At 42.1% G+C, this 18,160-nt stretch overlaps 1 protein-coding gene across 2 annotated transcripts in view; it reads right to left on the bottom strand.

Annotated features, from left to right (window-relative positions):
- Positions 1-18,160, bottom strand: part of MRTFA (myocardin related transcription factor A) — a 100,361-nt gene that overhangs the window by 10,454 nt on the left and 71,747 nt on the right. For both annotated transcript variants that reach the window (XM_074578236.1, XM_074578231.1), the window contains 6 exons: positions 5,625-5,680; positions 4,002-4,077; positions 3,178-3,339; positions 1,543-1,718; positions 916-1,071; positions 163-416 (listed from right to left, as the gene is read on the bottom strand). In XM_074578236.1, coding sequence (XP_074434337.1) covers positions 163-416; positions 916-1,071; positions 1,543-1,718; positions 3,178-3,339; positions 4,002-4,077; positions 5,625-5,680 — 880 coding nt within the window. The remainder of the gene's footprint in view (positions 1-162; positions 417-915; positions 1,072-1,542; positions 1,719-3,177; positions 3,340-4,001; positions 4,078-5,624; positions 5,681-18,160) is intronic.

The raw sequence follows: 18,160 nt of genomic DNA, 5'->3' as shown, positions 1-18,160 counted from the left end.
TTCATCTGACACCAGCCCTTTTTGTGGCTCACTGTAACGTAACGAGATCGAGTGCGTTACACACCCAACTGCCACACCACACACCCAGAGCACAATGTCTCTAACAACAGTACTGGGGAAGCAAATGCTCCCTAGGAGAGAGCTGCCATTTAGGACCCATACTTTGGTGGAGCTGGCAGGATGGTCTGATAGTTGTAGTGCTGCTGCTGCTGCTGGCTGAGGATCTGAAGCTGGAGAAAGAGCTGCTGCTGCTGCAGTATTTTGGCATAGGATGAATCCATGGGAGGAGCTCCCTTGTCCTGCTTTTGGTCCGGGGGAATATACTGATGATATTTAAGTTTCTTGACTTTCGGCTTCAACTCCTTGGCTTTTTTACTGCGCTGAGATTTCTCACTAGCAGACTTGGGCTGGCTTTGCTATTTGGAAGAAAAGGAGGAAGCAAATAAGAATGAAAACACTGAAATAAGATAACACCCCATGTAAACCAGAACGCACACTGGGATTTTCATTTCAAAATTCTCCAGAATTGACCTCAGGGTCTTTCCATGCTTGTCTTACTCAGGCAACAGTATAGTCACAGCACCCACAGCAGCTTACGCTGCACCATAACACAGGTCATCTTTCCCAGCACACCAGGTCACTTGCTCATCCAGTGCAGACACACTGACCCTAATTATGGATAATGTCAACTGTTTCAAAACATTTTGTATCCAGGACCCATTTTACAGAAGGTAAATATGTCATGGAACAGAAAAAACTATTAAATATGTTACAACTAGAGTCAGAGGAAAACAGTAGTGAGAAATAAGTTTTCCTTCCTTTGCATCTGTTAACACAATACTCCCAACTCCAAACCTTCTTCAGAGTAACCATCTTATCTTCCTTCAACAATGAAGAAACCAGCCAAAATAGTACCTTAATGAGTGTTGGTGGGGGCTTGGCAGCAGTAAGAGCCGCTCCATTGGTAAGACTAGGAGGCAGAAGAGGTGGAGGTGGTAGAGGCGGGGGTGGCTGTTCAGGTAGGAAAAGTGTTTCACTGGAGTCTGCGCTAATCTGCAATTGGGATGTACCCTGCAGGGACAGAAAACAGCATAATGAATACACATATGAGGAGGGAAACAGTTTAAGTGAGTGCAGGAAGAGAGCAGCAAGTGCTTACAGGAAAGCAGCGTAGGTTTCAAGTCATTAATTAGACTCCTTTAACCCACTGCTTCAGTTGCCCCTGAGAAGCAGCACAACTTCTTAGGGCAGAAAAGGAATCAAGACCCCTCATGGGTATCTCCCAGCTTTGCCTGCCAGAATCAGTCGCACACCAACACAGGCTGTATCACCAAGTAATGATTACGCCCCTTCCCCACACGGCACCACTACAGGAGCTTCTGAATGAACAGAGGACTTCACCAACAACACACAGACCCCGTGTGAAATCTCACAGACTATACTCTTCAAGGATCCCTCAGTCTCCCTTTTTTGGATCCTCTGCCACAAATCAGCAGTAGCTGTGAAGCTCCAGGGCACTGCAGGAGGCCACCACATTCTCACCTGAGCTAGTGATGTGCCAGTGGTGCTAGGGAGAGGCTCACAAATCCGGGAGTCCATCGGCGATGGGACAGACCCCTGAGACTCATGGCTGGCTGGCTGCTCTGGGGAGAGGGCATCACTGCTGTCCTCATCAAAGGAGGAATTGTCTGCAACCTTTGGGTAGTTCACCTGTCCAACTAGAAACACAAACATCAACTGTGGTCTTTAAAGTGGAATAAAAAATTATTTGACTTGACACTAGATGTTTCACAAAGATAATGAAGGCATGGAGAGAGTTATGTCTGAGTTGTGCTTAAAGCACCAAGTAAAAATGAGAGAACAGAGCCCAAACCGGATCCGTTTAGAGTGTTCACATTCATCTCTGCTATCAGCAGAATAAAACGATGCAGACTAGGGTGAACCATTTCCCTTGCTTCTTAGCCAGACAAGATCAGAAAGATCTTCTTCCTAGAAGATCTCAGGAAGAAAAGAGCTACTTAACTCTGCCCAAACCCAGATATGTGGCACGGCTTATTTGACTACGATTTGTCAACAAAGAAGAAGGTTAGACAGTATAAGGTTGAGTGATGGTTTCTTTGGTGTTCATTCTATGTGGTGGAAGGTAGAAAGCCTCTTCAACACACAATCCCAAATTGTCCTCTAGTTTTACAAGCAACAAGGGCTATGGATTAAGTGGTGGCCCTGACCGCTAGTAGCATTTCTGTCTATCTACATGTCCAGTAGATGAAGTTCACTTGAGTGTACATCCATAATGCACTAATGTTGTTTAGACTACATTATCTCAAACTAATCCTGGTAAGCAGGAAAATACTATAATTTGCACCTAACATAAAAGCAACAGAAATCCAAAGAGATGTCAAAGTCAAAAGGAAGCCACATCTCTAATGGTCCAGTTCACAAGTTCATTTTTCCTCTTCCTCAACCACTTCTTGTGCAATAGTGAAGGCAGGCTCTCCCACAACACTGTCCTTTTCCTTTTTCATGAAAAATACTCCATCCTGCTCACAGTTGCGTCCCATTTGTCTTTAAAGTAGCTGTGCATGTTTGAGGGGATGAATAACCACAGACATACACAGATCGCTCAGTCTGGGGAGACGGGCAAAGCACTGCTGAGGCAGTGGGAAGGCTATTCCTCAGCATTCCTTTCAGCCCTTGGAATGGCACTGGCATGATTTACATCTGTTCTGGTTTATTTTTAAAGGAGTTGAATCGTCTGAAGTTTTTAAGTTCACAGACAGCTTTTGTTTCATCACACCTGTTTATATTCTGTCTCCTCTCCCTGATCTGAGTAAGTCAGTGGGTTCTCCCTGACCAAGGTTGCTGACATGTTATCATGAGAGAGATTTTTAAGGAGAGAATCTAGGGAATGCAATCTTCAACAGTCTTTCAAGTCTTTAGGGTATGCAATTGCTTTCACATTATTCTGGGATGTGAATACTCCCTATAATTTAATGTCTATCTGGGACAGAGGGAGTTCTGCTTTTTAGAATCCTTGGGGATGAGTGTCTGTGATTCTGACACAGCAAAACAAGAGCAACCATGGGACTGCGCTCCCTTAGACAGGCAGGTGAACTGATAACAAACCACAGCCACCTGTGGGAAATGCCCTCAACATAGATCCTCCTCGGGCCTTACCTATAATGGCTTCCTTCAGGCTCGATTCCACAGGCAAGATGTTCTTCTCCACCAGCTCCATGGGACCTGGCCTCTGCGCTATCTTCTCATTGAGGTCATCTGCCAGTCTGGCTCTCTTTAGCTTCAGCTGCTTAGCTTGCAAGGAGGGTTCAGCTGAGGTCTCTGTTCAGGGGAAAGTAAATAAAATGGCATCAATCCAGCAATGGTCAACTTATGCACTTCAGCAGTACTTTACCTCTATTCAGAAAGGTAACTGCAGCTAACAGTAGATAACTGTACAGAAAAATATTTGCAGATAACAATAGATAACTAAGCTCTTCAAAGATATTATGTGTAGTTTCATTATAAAGATAACTACAGTAGTCCTTGTAAGTCTAGAAGAGGACAAATTCACTGTTCTCAAACTGCTGTCATCCAATTCTCCTTCATCTTTTCCCTTTCAGTTGAGTCCAAAGATGTGGTAGTCAGCAGCCGCACAGTACTCCCTCTCTGAAACTGAGGTGCTTACTAATTAGATCAAATCTGCCTCGCTCCCTCTTGGATACAATGTCTTCCCTTAGTAGAAGAACAATCACAGTCATTCCATGCCATTGCTCTCAGCTACCCAAAACTGCACAATTTTGAATTCACATAACAGATTCTTCTGAGAATGTCCATGCAAGCAGAGTTGAATCCCTCCCAAGAAATCATGCAACAGGCATGATCGTCTGCCTGCTTCTAATTGAAAGAAAGACGTCGGGGTCAGCAGCAAAATAGAAAGCAGTTAAATAAGTAGTTACAATAAAGTTTCTGGCTGATGTTTTCCTGTTTAGCATGTGCCATACCTTCCAGAATGTGCATCCTAACCAGCTCTGATCTCTCTGGCCGGGACCGGATTTTCCGTTTCAGATAGTCCTCTGTCTGCAGCAAAAACAGACAAGCAAGAACCAATTTCAGTTGATCAGACACAGGAGTGAGGTAATCTTGGACAGCACAAACAAGAAAGACAACCATCTTTAGTTGTTACTAAGATGTAAATAAACACAGAACAGAGAAGGGGCATATCTTCTGTCCCAGAGCACCCAGAAAATAAGCTTATTCTAAAGATGACCTTCTACTGTACATTGCCTCAGTATAAGGGTGCACTGCTGCCCCACAGAACAGAAACTGGGAAGGACTTCCTCAAGAGCTACAGCCCTTTTTTCCCCTTTTATGCAACACAATTAACTTGAGTCAGGGTGAAATTCAAGACATTTCTTTTTACATTAAAGATATATGCACTGGTTCCATTGTTCACAGCAAAAACTTTCATATACTGCTGACATTCAGGGTTGACTTGTGGTTTGGGCATACTAAAGACTCCATGCACTCCCTTGTCAGGCAGAATCTAAATGCCATGACGAGACTCATTTAGTTTCCAGAATTGCTTTCAGCTCTGTCTTTGGAGAATGCACTACAGAGCAATGTACAGAGACAACCCTGTCCAGGCTGAGCACGTTACCCGTTACACAGCCCAGAAACGGGTATCTGGGAACAGTGGGTAACAGACTGGTAGGTACTGGTCATCAGAACAGGCCTTCAGAGAAAACAAATATTAAAGTCAATCAGAAAACTACACCATACTTGCTCAATTGCCCACACCAAAAATATTGACTTAATAAGAAGGTTTTAGGAAATAACAGGAGGAAAAAACAAAAGCTGTTGGGACACCGGACTTAATGAAAAGTCCACTGTTACAAGCCTTCCACAGAGCTTAAAGTGCTAACACTCTCTTACAGCTGTTATTTTTTACTTCTGTTGCTTTCGCTTTTAAAACAAAACTTAGCCTAGCAGTCATAACAGGTTTTATTCCCTTGCAGGCTAATCAGAAAAAAAAATATCCCTAGAGGCCTTTTGAGGAACAGAAATCATCAAGAAACCCCCCAGTTAGCAAAGGTGCCGCACGAAGTGTGACATCTGGCTTCCTCTTTCTATAGAGCCAGAAGTCTCTGCCATTTCATGTTACAAGATTTTCTGGGGGATTCTCTCTACTAAATTTTCAATTTCTAATGTCCTACATAAACAAGTGCACGTGCAGGTAACAGAGAACCATACACTTTCCTCAAAGGTGGAGCTGAGCTCCACACGATAGGAGCGTTTAAGGACAAAAAAGACACTATAAAAATAAAAATGTAAAGTATATGGACAGTGGGGAAGAAGAATATCAGCGACTTCTAAAAAGAAGACTCCAGGGGAAATCCAGGCACCATATTCACTGGCTTTTAGGCACGCCTAGTTCACGGAGGGTTAACCACCACCACATACAAGCTGAAGAACATCCCATCCAATACATCTCTGACTGCATAGTGCTGTATTACATCCAGAATATGAACGATTTCCTTCTGCATCTCACTAACAGCTACAGGATGCCCACAACACCATACCACTCCTGACTTCCCCAAAACATTAAAGAGCACATTGCATCTTACCCTGGCCCGCTCCAAACTCCTTCTTTGTTCATGAAATGCAGCTGGACTTTTCAGAGCTGTTGAGAGAAAAACATTTAGGGAATCAATTAGAATGATGGAAGTTCTCTCACTGCACATCCCTTCAGGCCAACTAAGTCAACAAATACCCCGCGGCAACTGCCTCCTGCATCTTTCAACACACTGGACCAGATCTCCAGCTGGTATAAAGTGATGTGAATTGACATATCCCGTTTGACAGCACAGGAGCTACAGGAGCTGACCTGGACTTTTTGTGGGCTACTGAAGAAAGTAATATGGGCTACACTTCTAGTTGCACTAACCACCGTTCACAAAGTTGGGTCCAAGAACATGAGTCAAAACCAGCCCCGCAGTAAATGCCTTTTATAAGCTTCAACATAGAGTACGATATTCAGGACCCTTAAGTAAGGGAATGGCACTGAAACATTGAAGAGATACATGAAAGTGTTGGAAGGATGGAGGAGGATCTTAATGAACTGTAAATCCTCTTTACTACCTTTTAATGTCAAAGGAAGCTGCAAGTCTTTCCTTACTCTGCACCTGTGTTTTGTGTACATGCAAGGGCTGGTTGCAAATTCTGCAGGTCCACAGGACATATATACTGCTCTATATAAAAGAAACTATCGTGAGAACAGGAACACTCGGACAGGAAAGTACATCTGCCTGTTGACAGAAAATCAAGACTTGAGGAATTAACAGCAGCTCTCCATATAACAGACCTCCTCGCCCCCTTGGGCCCAGTATAAAACCAGAGCCAAAACAGATCATGTTTTGAGAAACGGATCCTCTGCTGTCCAGGACCGTACTAACCCTGGAGGAATCTCTCACTCTGCCTGGCTCCTCTGGAGCACACAAAGCTCACGTCCCACAGTAAAACCGGAGAAAGAGGGTGACATTAGTTCTAACTCAGCTGTAGTAAGTGTCACTAGCTCCTCATGGTTTTCCCGAATCCCCAAAGTAGCTTATTTTTTAAAACAATCACATTGTGGCTTGTATTCAGAACTAGCTGAAGGGAACATAGTAATTTCTTTCCATATTTCTGAAATACTCATATTTAAAACTGCACGGTGAAGTTTCTAAATTGCCATCTAGCTAAACAGCAAAGTTAAAAACCTTCAGCTTTAAAGATAAGTTGCAAGCCTTTTGGAGACAGAAATCTGAACTTGTACAGTTAGGAACTCCAAAGTATTGCATCTAAGTCCTATGAAATATAGTATACTCATTTTCCACTTATGACCAATAACTATTTCTCAAATGCAACTTCATAATGAAATCTCAAAAGACTACTGAAAAATAAAAGTCCTTGCGTAAATGCAATGTAAGAAACTACTCCTAATGCATCTGTAGGCTTCTAAACTCTTTCCTACAGAATAAAATGGAGTAGCCAAAGACAAAGCATTAAGACAGACACATGTTCTGTGAAATATAGACAGAGTCCCTCCAGGTTCATATCAATGGGGTAAAAAAGTAGAATTTAGTCCATATTCATGAATTCTGAACACACCAGAGCATAGATGCGATTCAGACTACAGAAGTGAATGAAGAATAATTTGTAGAATAAATTAACAGTAACTGGAAACTAACCATAGCGAGTGAGTATACAGACCCCTACAATGATGAGGCAAATAGTTCCTGTTCAGATTAAAGACAGTTTCATACAATCTGGTTATGGAGAGAAATAAGCAGAGAAAGTTACGCAAGCTATGAAATGGGAGTGCACTGATTGCACTTTGGGATAAACCAAAGTAGAGATAGAGATACGGTTTTGCAGTAACTGCAAAAATAATAGAAAAAACTTCACTGGCTAGCTGAGACATCAGTTCCTGGGCAGTCTGACCATCACACTTCGATGAAAAGCAAGTAACAAATAACACTGGGACGTACTCATTTCAAATCGCATTAATTGCTTGTGAATATGCACGTGCTTGAACTTAAACATGTATTTCTTTCATTGCATGCGTACCACAGAAAAGTGAAACAAAAGTTCAGGTACGCTTCAGCAAAGATACCACACAATATATAAATCAGTATAAAAATCTGCTCTGGAGACAAGCGAAGCAGACCTCCTCTTGAGCCTTCAAAAGCTCTCTACCACCGGAATGTGCAGGCACGACAGTAATTCTTTACTGTCCCCTTCCTGCCTGCCTCTGCCGTCAGTAAGAGGCAGCACATGAACTTTAAGTGACATTTCCCTGACCATAGCAAATGATCAGGAAAGTCAACTGCAGCAGCTCAGCTGATGTTACAAGTAGTCCAAGAAAACTCTTGCATACAGAAGAACAAAAGCAAGAAGAAAACAATCCCTGAGCACAAAAAAAAAGAAAAACTCTCCCCTAAAACACATACGCATTAAATAGCAAGTAATGCAAAACTGCTACAGGAAGAATCTTGTAAGGAACAATTTCAGTCTCTCATGACTAGTCCTCTGGAAACGAGCACTGGGTTGTAGCTCTCTGGGCTGGCAACATGACAGAGGACTTCATATTCGACCTCTGAAAATGTCAAGAGGGCACAAACCCTTCCCTGCTTCCCTCAGCAATCTAGGATGGGGCTGACATGTCAGAAGAGGGTGTCTATTGTAAAATCATACTCCATTCAAAGTCAACTAAGCCTTGCAAATTTTTCTGGCTTTGAAATGATTACATAGCTCAGAGCTGTGGAGCAACTCCGTTAACTTTATTATAGCAAATGAAAAAAAATAATTCTATGAATAACTCCGAAGCAGTAAGGTTCTGGGTAAGTTCCATGGGAGCCCCATAATGTGGATATGCACCTTTTCCAGCTCCTACCACTGCCCTTCCCAGCCACTTGGCAATGATTCCTGCAAAACTATTCCTACCCTTCTGGCTTGCTCACCTGAGTGCTGCTTTACCCATTCCACTCAAAATTACCCATACTGACAAAGCTCTACTGTTCTCAGCTATATCAACTATTCTGGTTCACTCTCACGGTGTACAGAAATGAGTGGCTTAGCTGGTGGAGCAGGGGCAGTGGTAACCAGGGTGGCACAGGGTAGCTCTTCTGTCACTGACACAGGATTCACATCCACAGCCCTCGGTACCTGAAGCAGCAGATATAACCACAGAAACTAGGAATGAAGAAACTTCAGTCACCTAATGCTTTGAGACTGCTCAGGCTGGGTAAAATATACTAAACTATTCCTTACAGTACTTTGTCTAACCTGTTCTTGAAGACCTCTCATGAAAAAATGCAATATTGTTGCAGATAAATTATCCCAGTGCATAGATGTCCTTACTAATTAAAAACCTTTCTGAATGTCTAACTTACATTTCCCTTCCTACAATTTATATTCATTATTCTCTGCCTTACCTCCAGTCACTGCAGACAACAATTTATTCTATTCCTCTTTGCATCTATCCCTATACATTTGAAAACTTTGTTTTTCCTACAATCTTCTGTTACATAAAATGACCAAAGCCAGTTGTTTCAACTTTTCCTTTTAGATAATATTTCCCAGACTTTTGCTTGTTTACTCTTTTTTGGACTCCTTCCATTTGACCTCCATTTTTCTTGAAGTATAGCATCCAAAATTGGGTACATATTCCAGCCTAGTCTATATCAGCTTTTATAGAACTAAATGATTATTAAATAACACTTCTCAGCTATACATCCCAGCCAGTTTGCCTTTTTGTGTGTACATAAAATGCGTAACATGTTCACTTGTGCTTGGCTCACAAACCATGAAAGCTCTCCAATCCTCTTCTGCAGAACTGCTATCTAGCCAGCCATCCTCCATCCTCAGTTCATGCCACTGACTAGACACACCATTACGTAGAAACTCTGCATTTTCCTTTGGTTTTGTCCCATACTTCTCAGCTTCTCCAAATATTCTGAGTCCCAATCCTGTCCTCTTCCCAGCCTACTAACCTGCAAGCTTAATAGATATGCACATGTTGTTCCCTTGTTTACACCAAATTTCTGAAAATACTGAATAGAATCAGACACGGACCTTCTCCCTCCCCACCCAAAAGCATCTTCCCGGTCTGACACCAAGCCTTTATTCCAGTACTGTTCTCTCCCCAGTTGCACACGCAGCTTTGAGTTGTCCCAGCTTGCTTAAAAAAAGGCCAGGCAAGTCTGTGTCAAGCACCTTACTAAACCAAAGAAGTGCAAAAAGACATTTAACACTTTGACTTCCTGTGGAGGCAGTTCAACAAATATTTAGTCTGGTGGTAGGCCCAGCTTAAGTAATGACCTCTTCTTCCCCCTCCCCCATGTCCCACGTGTTTCTGCCCTGCCATTGATGCCCCGTTTGTACTCCTACTGCACTAGGGAACTGTCACCATAAAGTAACGCCAGCACTTCTCCATGGCACTTGCCCCTCCCCAAAAAGAGCTACTAGTTAACTCGCTTTGAGTCCTTGATCTAGCTAAGTGGGTAGCCAGCTTCGCTACCTTTGTCAGCAAAACTTGGGTGAGCCCCTGATGAGAATAGTGCTGCCAGAGGAAAAAAGTAGTTACCAAACTATAACAGTAGTATTAGCTGTTAAGAGTTTTTGTTTTCCACTGTATGCAGAACAAAATTATTTTATATTTTTCTACTACTGAGATAATTTGAGAATGCAGAAGTAACTTCTGCAATGCCCAATTGAAGTTAGGTATACCTTTTGCCTGCCTTTCTGATTTTTTTCTACACGATATGTGCACAGTATTTTCGTCACCAATAAACTGCAGTTACACTTTCTGCCTTCGTTCCTGTACCTAGGCCTGGGACAAAGCACGTCAGCCTTCAGTTATGCTGACAAAACCACTTGTGGACTCAGATCACAGTTGTTTTGAAAGAGTTATTTTAACCTGGATGTGTATGCTGGTTTACAGCACAGCTCCACAAATAGTAGTGTCAGCAAAACTGAGCAAAAACTGCCCTGCCAGACAAAGTCAGAAATAAGAGGCTGGGCTTAAAGCCAGCGCTACAGCAGGAGCCCCCATGCTGCTGAACCACAGCCCCCATGTCTTCACATTGACCCATCCACCTTAGGAAAACAGCCTGATGTTACAGATGGCCAAACAAGCACTAAAAATGACTTAGTGATAGAAGGGACAATAGCATCACCAACAGGTTTTGGAACAGCACAGTCCACCAGGTGCCCTTCACTGAGTTGTACATACTTTTGTCCCACTTGGACAACCACCTGGCAATTTGCAACATCTCCTGTTAGGAGGACGAGCTTTACCCCTCAATTTTAGATGACTGACAGCAGGACATGATTTTCCTAGTACCCAGGATCTCATTAAACTCCTACCACATCCATCCTAGTTTTTTAGTCTCTCTGTTACTTGTTGCGAAGCATTTTGATGCTTCATCACCAGAATTCCTGAAGTATTAGTATCTTTGTGGTCACACCCTTAGCTACCACAAGAAATCTCCCTGGAGATCAATGATGCAACTGTTTTGTGCCTCCACCCTGCTTCAAAAATGTTTGCAGCTATACATTGCAACTACTGTCCTTCCACCTGACCCCCCCAAAGCTAAGCAGCAGCACACAGGACCATCTACAATGATGCACACCTTTCCATACAAAGCAGAGAGATGCAAGTTGCTATTCTTCGCTTCAAAGCAATGTATTAATTCCTATGAAACAGGGTCCAAAACTGCAACACATGCATTCAGTGTTCCCTCAGCCTAAGCCACATTTTGAAGATGGCAATGTGTGAGTGAAGGGAAATAGTGCTGCAAAGCATCAAACTGGTGCTGCTATAAACAGACTGAATTAAGGCCCAGGAATCAAACCCAAATCTCCAATGTAACAGTAGAGACAAAAAGACGGACAAAATCGTTCAAACATTTCCGTGCAGGATTTATCCTCCAGTGTACAAAAGCAAACTGTAGCCTTGCAAAGCTTTCAAAGACAGTCATATGCAGATATTCAAGTTCCTGTTACTTAGTGCGAGAAACAAGTGGAATCAGAACCAATTTCAGTCACTCTAAGAACAAAACACAGCAGGGAAAGGGGACTGACCTAACTGCTGAGAAAAAAAGGTCAAAATATCTGTACACTCAGCTTCTGCTTATGCAGCTTACAGAAGACACCAAGGTTTGCAAGGAGCCAAATAAAGGGAAGACAGAAAGGCAAAAAGGTCTTCACAGGTTGTCATGAGCTCAAGTGGCTAGGGGGAGGAGAGGCGGCAAAACCTTCTGCAATTGGTAAGGGCACTACTGGAGGCTATCAGATGTGGAGGCTGACACGGAGGAGACAGCACATGAGCTTTCCTTCACCACGGTATCTAGCCCATCATAGACAACCAAGTGATATTTGAACTGCACATCAGCTAGTCAGACAACAGGCAATGTTTGTAAAAAGGCTACTCAACCAAGTATTTTGCTGTTGTTAGATCAGTTCCTGAAGGAAAGGTAAAATTTTCCTTTGCTGCGACAAAGAGAAGCTCGTGTCATGTTGAAACCCAACCTCAGACATGCTGACTTAATTCAGAAAGGCAGAAGGCCGCCTGCTGCAGCTATTCACCTCTGCTCTCAACCAAATTCTAGTTTCTCTCTCTTGTTTACTATGCTTTCGTAAAAAGATGAGATAAAGTGCTGCAAATAGACTTGATGACTTCCGCTGTCAGTTCAGGGTGGGGCTCCCACCCCACAGCATTTGGTGTGTAGCATTTGGTAAGAGGCACAGTGCTTGAACCACAGATTAAGGCAGTTGGCACTTTCTTCCTCCCTTCAACTCCACCCCGCTTCCAAATACCATTTTTCATAGGATGTAAGAAAAAAGTGATCAAAACCTGGGTCACAGGCACAGAAAGATGAATCATCTTGCTAGTGGGGCAGTATCAAAGAGCAGTATGTTGGAGAAATACGAAAATGGGGTGGGGAATACACAGGTGATAGAAGAGAGATCTCCATCAGCACCCTCTTCTCCTTATGCAGCTCCAGGGAGTTTCACATCTGGTACACAGACCTGATCATACTTGAGCATTCTTGCTGATTTCATACCCGTGGCATTGGTAAGAGCCCTTGGATTAAGGCTAAGATCTCCGTATCAAAGTTAAGGATAAGAAAAGAAGCCACGACCAGTAAATTGTGATTATTCAAACCCCCAAATATATAAAATTAGAAAATTCAAACTTAAAAGTGACCTAAAAAACCCAATCCAAGTATTTTTATGAAGGTGAGAAACACATCTCTGGCATGCAAACAAATGCAGCCCTTCCGTGACACCTCTCAAGCACAATGTCATTGTTTTTAAAGAATTACAAGTGTCCCTAGTCTCAAACTGGAGAAAGGTTCTTCCCCACGTTGTTACTGTTGCCAGCGCTACCAAAGAGTGGCATAACAGTTATAGTGCTAAGGCTTTACGGAGTCCTTCCTGTTACCGAGGTATTCCAATCAATAGAGATAAGGCACAAAAGACAGTAGCAAAACAAAGGCCATGTTAGTTAGTTTGGTGAGTCTCAGGTTAATATGAAAGCCAGAGCTGGAGAAGAGCTCTGAGCTCTCAGAGCTGCCTCCCTGACACCCAACCTCACAGAGCTACCCCTTCTCGTGCATCAACACTCATGAGCCCACACAGCATACAGGCTCACAAAGCTGTTGCTCCCCAAAATAGCCACTTTCCAGCTCCCTGAACTGGGCTTGCCCTGGTTGCACAAGCATCCGTACAGCTGGGGCTGTGGTACCCTGCCTCAGCTCAGCTCACCATGGAGCCGCACACCAGCTGAGCTCCTTCCAAAGCCTGAACCAAGCACCTCTCCACATCCACAACTCATCAAAACCATCAGTAACTTTATTACAGCGGTTATCTCCTTCATGATACAGCTGAAGCATAAGGTTTTCATTAGTTTTGACTGTGTAAAAAGCCTGAAGTATGGGAAAATATGCAAACATGCAAAATTATCGAGAGAAAGGGCTAAGATTTTTCAAGGCCCAACACCGAGTTAATTTAAACTCTAGCAGATAGGTGCAATTTCTCAGGAAGTTCTCCCTCTTTAGAAGCAAAATGGAAATTGTCACCTGTGGCAACAGTTATCAGATCTATGGGTGACTATGGCTACGGCTTTGTGTCAAAGAACATTTATAGCAAATACAGATAGTATAACCCCCTCCATAGTATAACCCACCCCCGTTAACTCTTGGCATTGAAAAGACATTACCTAAATCCGAAACTGAAAAATAAAAAAGATAAAAGAAAGCTTTATTACAGTTAGGATTATGCCGCCTCCAAGAGGAAAGAGGAGATAAGGAACTTCTAGTGAGAACCCTGTGATCCATGCATTCCTAGATCAGACTTGATGCCTGCTTCTTGGATAATTGCCCTTTGCAAACTCTTTTGACAACTTTACGGAGTGTCCAGACTAGGGGAGGTGTGGGGCCATGAGAAGGAAAAGGAGAGACCATTCCCAGACAACGAGTAAGAATGAGCCCAAGATGACTGTGGGAACACGAAGGGGAAAAAGCTGTATTACATACCAGATTTTACTCCCCTGAATTATTATGCTTCTCTTGCAACCGGCAGAGTTAAATCTTTTATCACTGCAGGGATCAAGGACTAAATGCAGCCTATCAAACCCCTGAGCATGGCCTTTTCTTTCTACAACTTCAGAAAGGGCAGACAGCACATTTCTGTTACTAACAATGAACTCTCCTACTCCAATCATGTCTCATTAATCACAGAAGATATAAACACATGGAAAACAAACACAGACAGCTATCTAAAAATATAAACAAACCAGGTGCAGTTATTAGGCCCCTGACAATGAGACTCTTGGCTTAAACATGCGGACTCCTTCTCCACACAAAGCCTCGAGGCTTTGAAATTGTGCTTCAAGAGAAGAGATCAAAGTCAAAGAACCAGCAAATAATTCCTGTGGGACAGGTTACAGGTAGATGATCAAATTAAAATAAAACCAGTTACAGTTTCTGTGCTACACGCCACAAACAGAGATACAGCTGCAAGTGCCATCTACGGCTTTTGTTTTTTTTTATGATACCTGCTTAGTGTTCCAGCCTTAACTCTCAGAGCATGACATCAAGTATATCAAAAGTCTCGCTGTAGCCTCTATTTTTGAGGTCCCATTCTGTACACAATGAACCGGGAAATAGCAAGGTTTCAGAGGTTAAATGGAGTATTAAAAGAAGTTGTTATTATTTCTAGATCTTAAAGACTTGACAGGTTTGGACATTTTATTAAACAAGTCCGGGAGTAATGACATTTACAGGCCATATGTTTGTTTTTAACTCCTTATCCTAAATCAAAGTACAGTTTCAGCTTGTTTTGTGGAAAAAAGGTATGAAAGTGAAGCAGTCACTAATGGGCAGAATAGCAGACACTAGATGGCAGGGAAGTAAAAATTTATCATTTTGATTTGTTACTATAAATATATTCCAAAAACTATAGGGAACATCACTACAAAGATCTGATATGTAAAGCAGCCAGAGAATGATGGGAACATGTTACGCAGCAGAGATAGGTAAAGCAGGAAGAGCTCTTTCAGGGTTTTAAAGCAATTGGTTTATCTGCGGTTCAAATATAACACACAACAGTCTTGAAATGTCGACTGTGTAGCCAAACTGCAACACTTCCAGAGTAGAACTCCACGTAGGCACAGCAGTTCATCTTCTATCCTACCATTTATGTAGAAGACATAATATTGTTCAGACATTGAGAATTGCACCTGAAGTCATCACCATGACTGCGGAATGGTTCCTGGCATGAAAAATACTACACATGTAGATAACTGTGTATGTTCCACCAGCTTACTGCCTCTCCTTTCTTCGACACATATTGAAAAATGCTCCTATTTCACAATTAACACTTTAAAAATTAAGAAAGCAAGGTGTTTTTTTCTTTTGTTTCTGACATTTAATATGCTCTACTGTAGCTAATGTTTGTAACGGGAACCAGGAACTGACTATATCCTCAAAGTACAGGTCTCCTTCAACTACCGCCCCATGTACTACGTTGACAAGTTTCAGGTTTAAAACTGGCAGCTTAATAAGAAAATATGAACAGGAATAAAATATTAAATATAGAGCTATGCAATGAAGTTGGAAGTGCATAATTTTCATCAACCGAATTACTTTTTTAAAATTGAGAAGTGGTTAGACTATCAGGTAAGGGCTAACGCCGCAATATCATTTTTAGTGACCCTACAGAAACACAAGTGTGGATGTATGGTGAAATTTGGGGGTTGAGGTGTTAAAGTCTAGAGACGTGGTTTAACTTTAGAAGCTCACAGGCGGCAAGCATTTCACTTCCTGAAATCAATACCTCAGAGATGCTTGTTTTCTTGTGATGGTAGCTGTGCTGGATGCAGAAAGCCAGTTACAAGCTTTGCCTAAATGATGATCAACATTGATATGCCAAAGCATAACCCGTGTTCTGTATCCTCAAATCACTAAGTGTCCCCAGTAAATGGCAATTCCTTTAGAATTAATTCTAAGAGATGTCTCACAGCCCCTCCAAAAAAGCAAATACTGTACTTCATTTTTACAAAAAATACTACATTTTCTCCATTAACCTTATAGCTGCAAAAAAAAAAAAAAATATGCAGCTAGTGATATGAGAGGCCTAATGAGATTATAATCATTAGACTGCCTTCAGTATTACAATCATTCCTAATTGCGTGCCATGTTGCAATTGAACTATGGCACACACACCCTTGTGCAGTCCGGAGATAAAATACACTCTCTTCAGCAGAGTCTGAAACCCAGCAGCACAAGATTCACAAATCTTGTATTCCAAAATACGCTCAAGAAACTAAGAGGCTGCAGGTCCAAGCAGAAAACTGCATTGGAGTGTTGGTAACACAGACCTATCGCATGGCAACACCTCAGCACCTGTAAAAGCAGCCACATTAGAACAACAGCACAAACTCCATCCTGTTTGGATTCTAGATACATTCATGCTTTCTGCATATATCGCATCCTGGAAAGCAAACATTCAGTCAGAGTAGTTGGATGTGGGCGCAAAAACTGGCAAACATCCAATACACTGAAGTGAAAAAGAAGCTCCTGGAAATTCTCTGCTGTACTGCAGCCACCCTCCTAGTTTTCAGTCCAGACGATGCCCTTTTCAAAGGCTGCCTGCGTCACCTTTCAGATATTCACAAAGCACTGCTATAGAGCAACACAAGGCACGTTCCCAGAAATGATCTTCTGTTTCACCTGCCTGGGTGAATCTGATGGTCGTAACAACAGCTTTCCTGCATGATTCTGCCACCTGGTATTGCTTGCCTATATTTTGTGTTTGCAGCCAGAAGCCAAAGACCCTGATCCTGATGGATAAAACAATGGGCATGTGAAGCTTTAAACCTTGCAAAACAGAAAAAGCGTAAGATATTTTGCAAAGCAGCGTATCGCTACATTTGACAAATGTCTTTCCCCTAAAAATTTTTGCTGTTTCAGTTGAAGATACTTTTCACACATCTTTCTACTCAGATGCATGTTAGCTACTGTTTTAAACATTCTTTTCAAGGGTGGAAAATTGGGTATTTAATACTCCCAAAAAAAACCCTTATGATAGCTCTAACCTTTAAATCCAACACTGTAAAAACTGACAGCATCTGACTGTTCTACAGCCTGACAGAATTCAAAGTTGAGCACAGACGGCAGTTTTTGTTTAGCTTGCATTTTATGAGGATGAGAAGATGAAAATCACCTCTGCATAGCTCCAAAAAAATGCAAATAGCAAAAAAGCTTGTCTATTTACACTATCATAAAATAGGCCAAAACCTGAATAAATATGAAAACTCATCTCTCCTTGTTTTAGATACAGTCCTTCTAGCTCAAATCACAGGCACGTCAGATGCAGATGAAGACCTGCTTCCCACTTCTTTTCTATGGGCAACTGAGAATTTTTGTCTTCAACTACTGAATCCTGCTACTAGTAAAAGGTTACACAAAGTGATAACAGGAAAGCAAGAAGAATTAATGAAGCATAAAACCCAATTATTTTGAATCCTCTGTCACTGCTTATAAATGCCTTATTTCTTACTACAATACACTAATCTTTTAGTGAAGCATAGCCCTGTAGGTGGCTGGTGGGTTGGAAACGTTATTCAAGCGAGATTAAGTGTACTCGGTAAAAAAATGTTGAAACATTTGCCTTTCCTCTCTACCGTATAAACAAAATTCCACATGGGAACAAAGTAAGCAATTCCCAGCTCTGTTCTGAACAAGCAAAGCAGGAGTGGTGTGACTCGCTCACTTTGATGGGACACCAATGCCTCTTCTCCCACTCCTCAGGTTTACAGTGTCGAAAAACCTTGTGTCGATGGAAGCCTGAAATACAGTTTCTCATTTAGGGCACTGGGCTGAATCTAAACACCACATAAGATTTAGACTGCAGTCAGGAGAACCAAAGGTACCAAAGTGAGTTTGCACACTAAATAGCTTTTAATGTTAAAACAAAACCTTTTACTTCATGGATTTTTGCACACGTGTTTGGCTACAAGATCCAGGCACTGATCTGTATTAAAGGCTAATCTAAATTAACATGTAGGATAGCACATTAAGACCAAATCTGCACAGAGTAACAGTTGATGCTGAGG

Source organism: Larus michahellis, chromosome 1, assembly GCF_964199755.1.
Source record: "Larus michahellis chromosome 1, bLarMic1.1, whole genome shotgun sequence".
In the NCBI taxonomy this organism is placed as follows: Eukaryota; Metazoa; Chordata; class Aves; order Charadriiformes; family Laridae; genus Larus; species Larus michahellis.
Note: the sequence above shows the minus strand (reverse complement) of the source record. Positions and strands in the feature narration are given on the sequence as shown.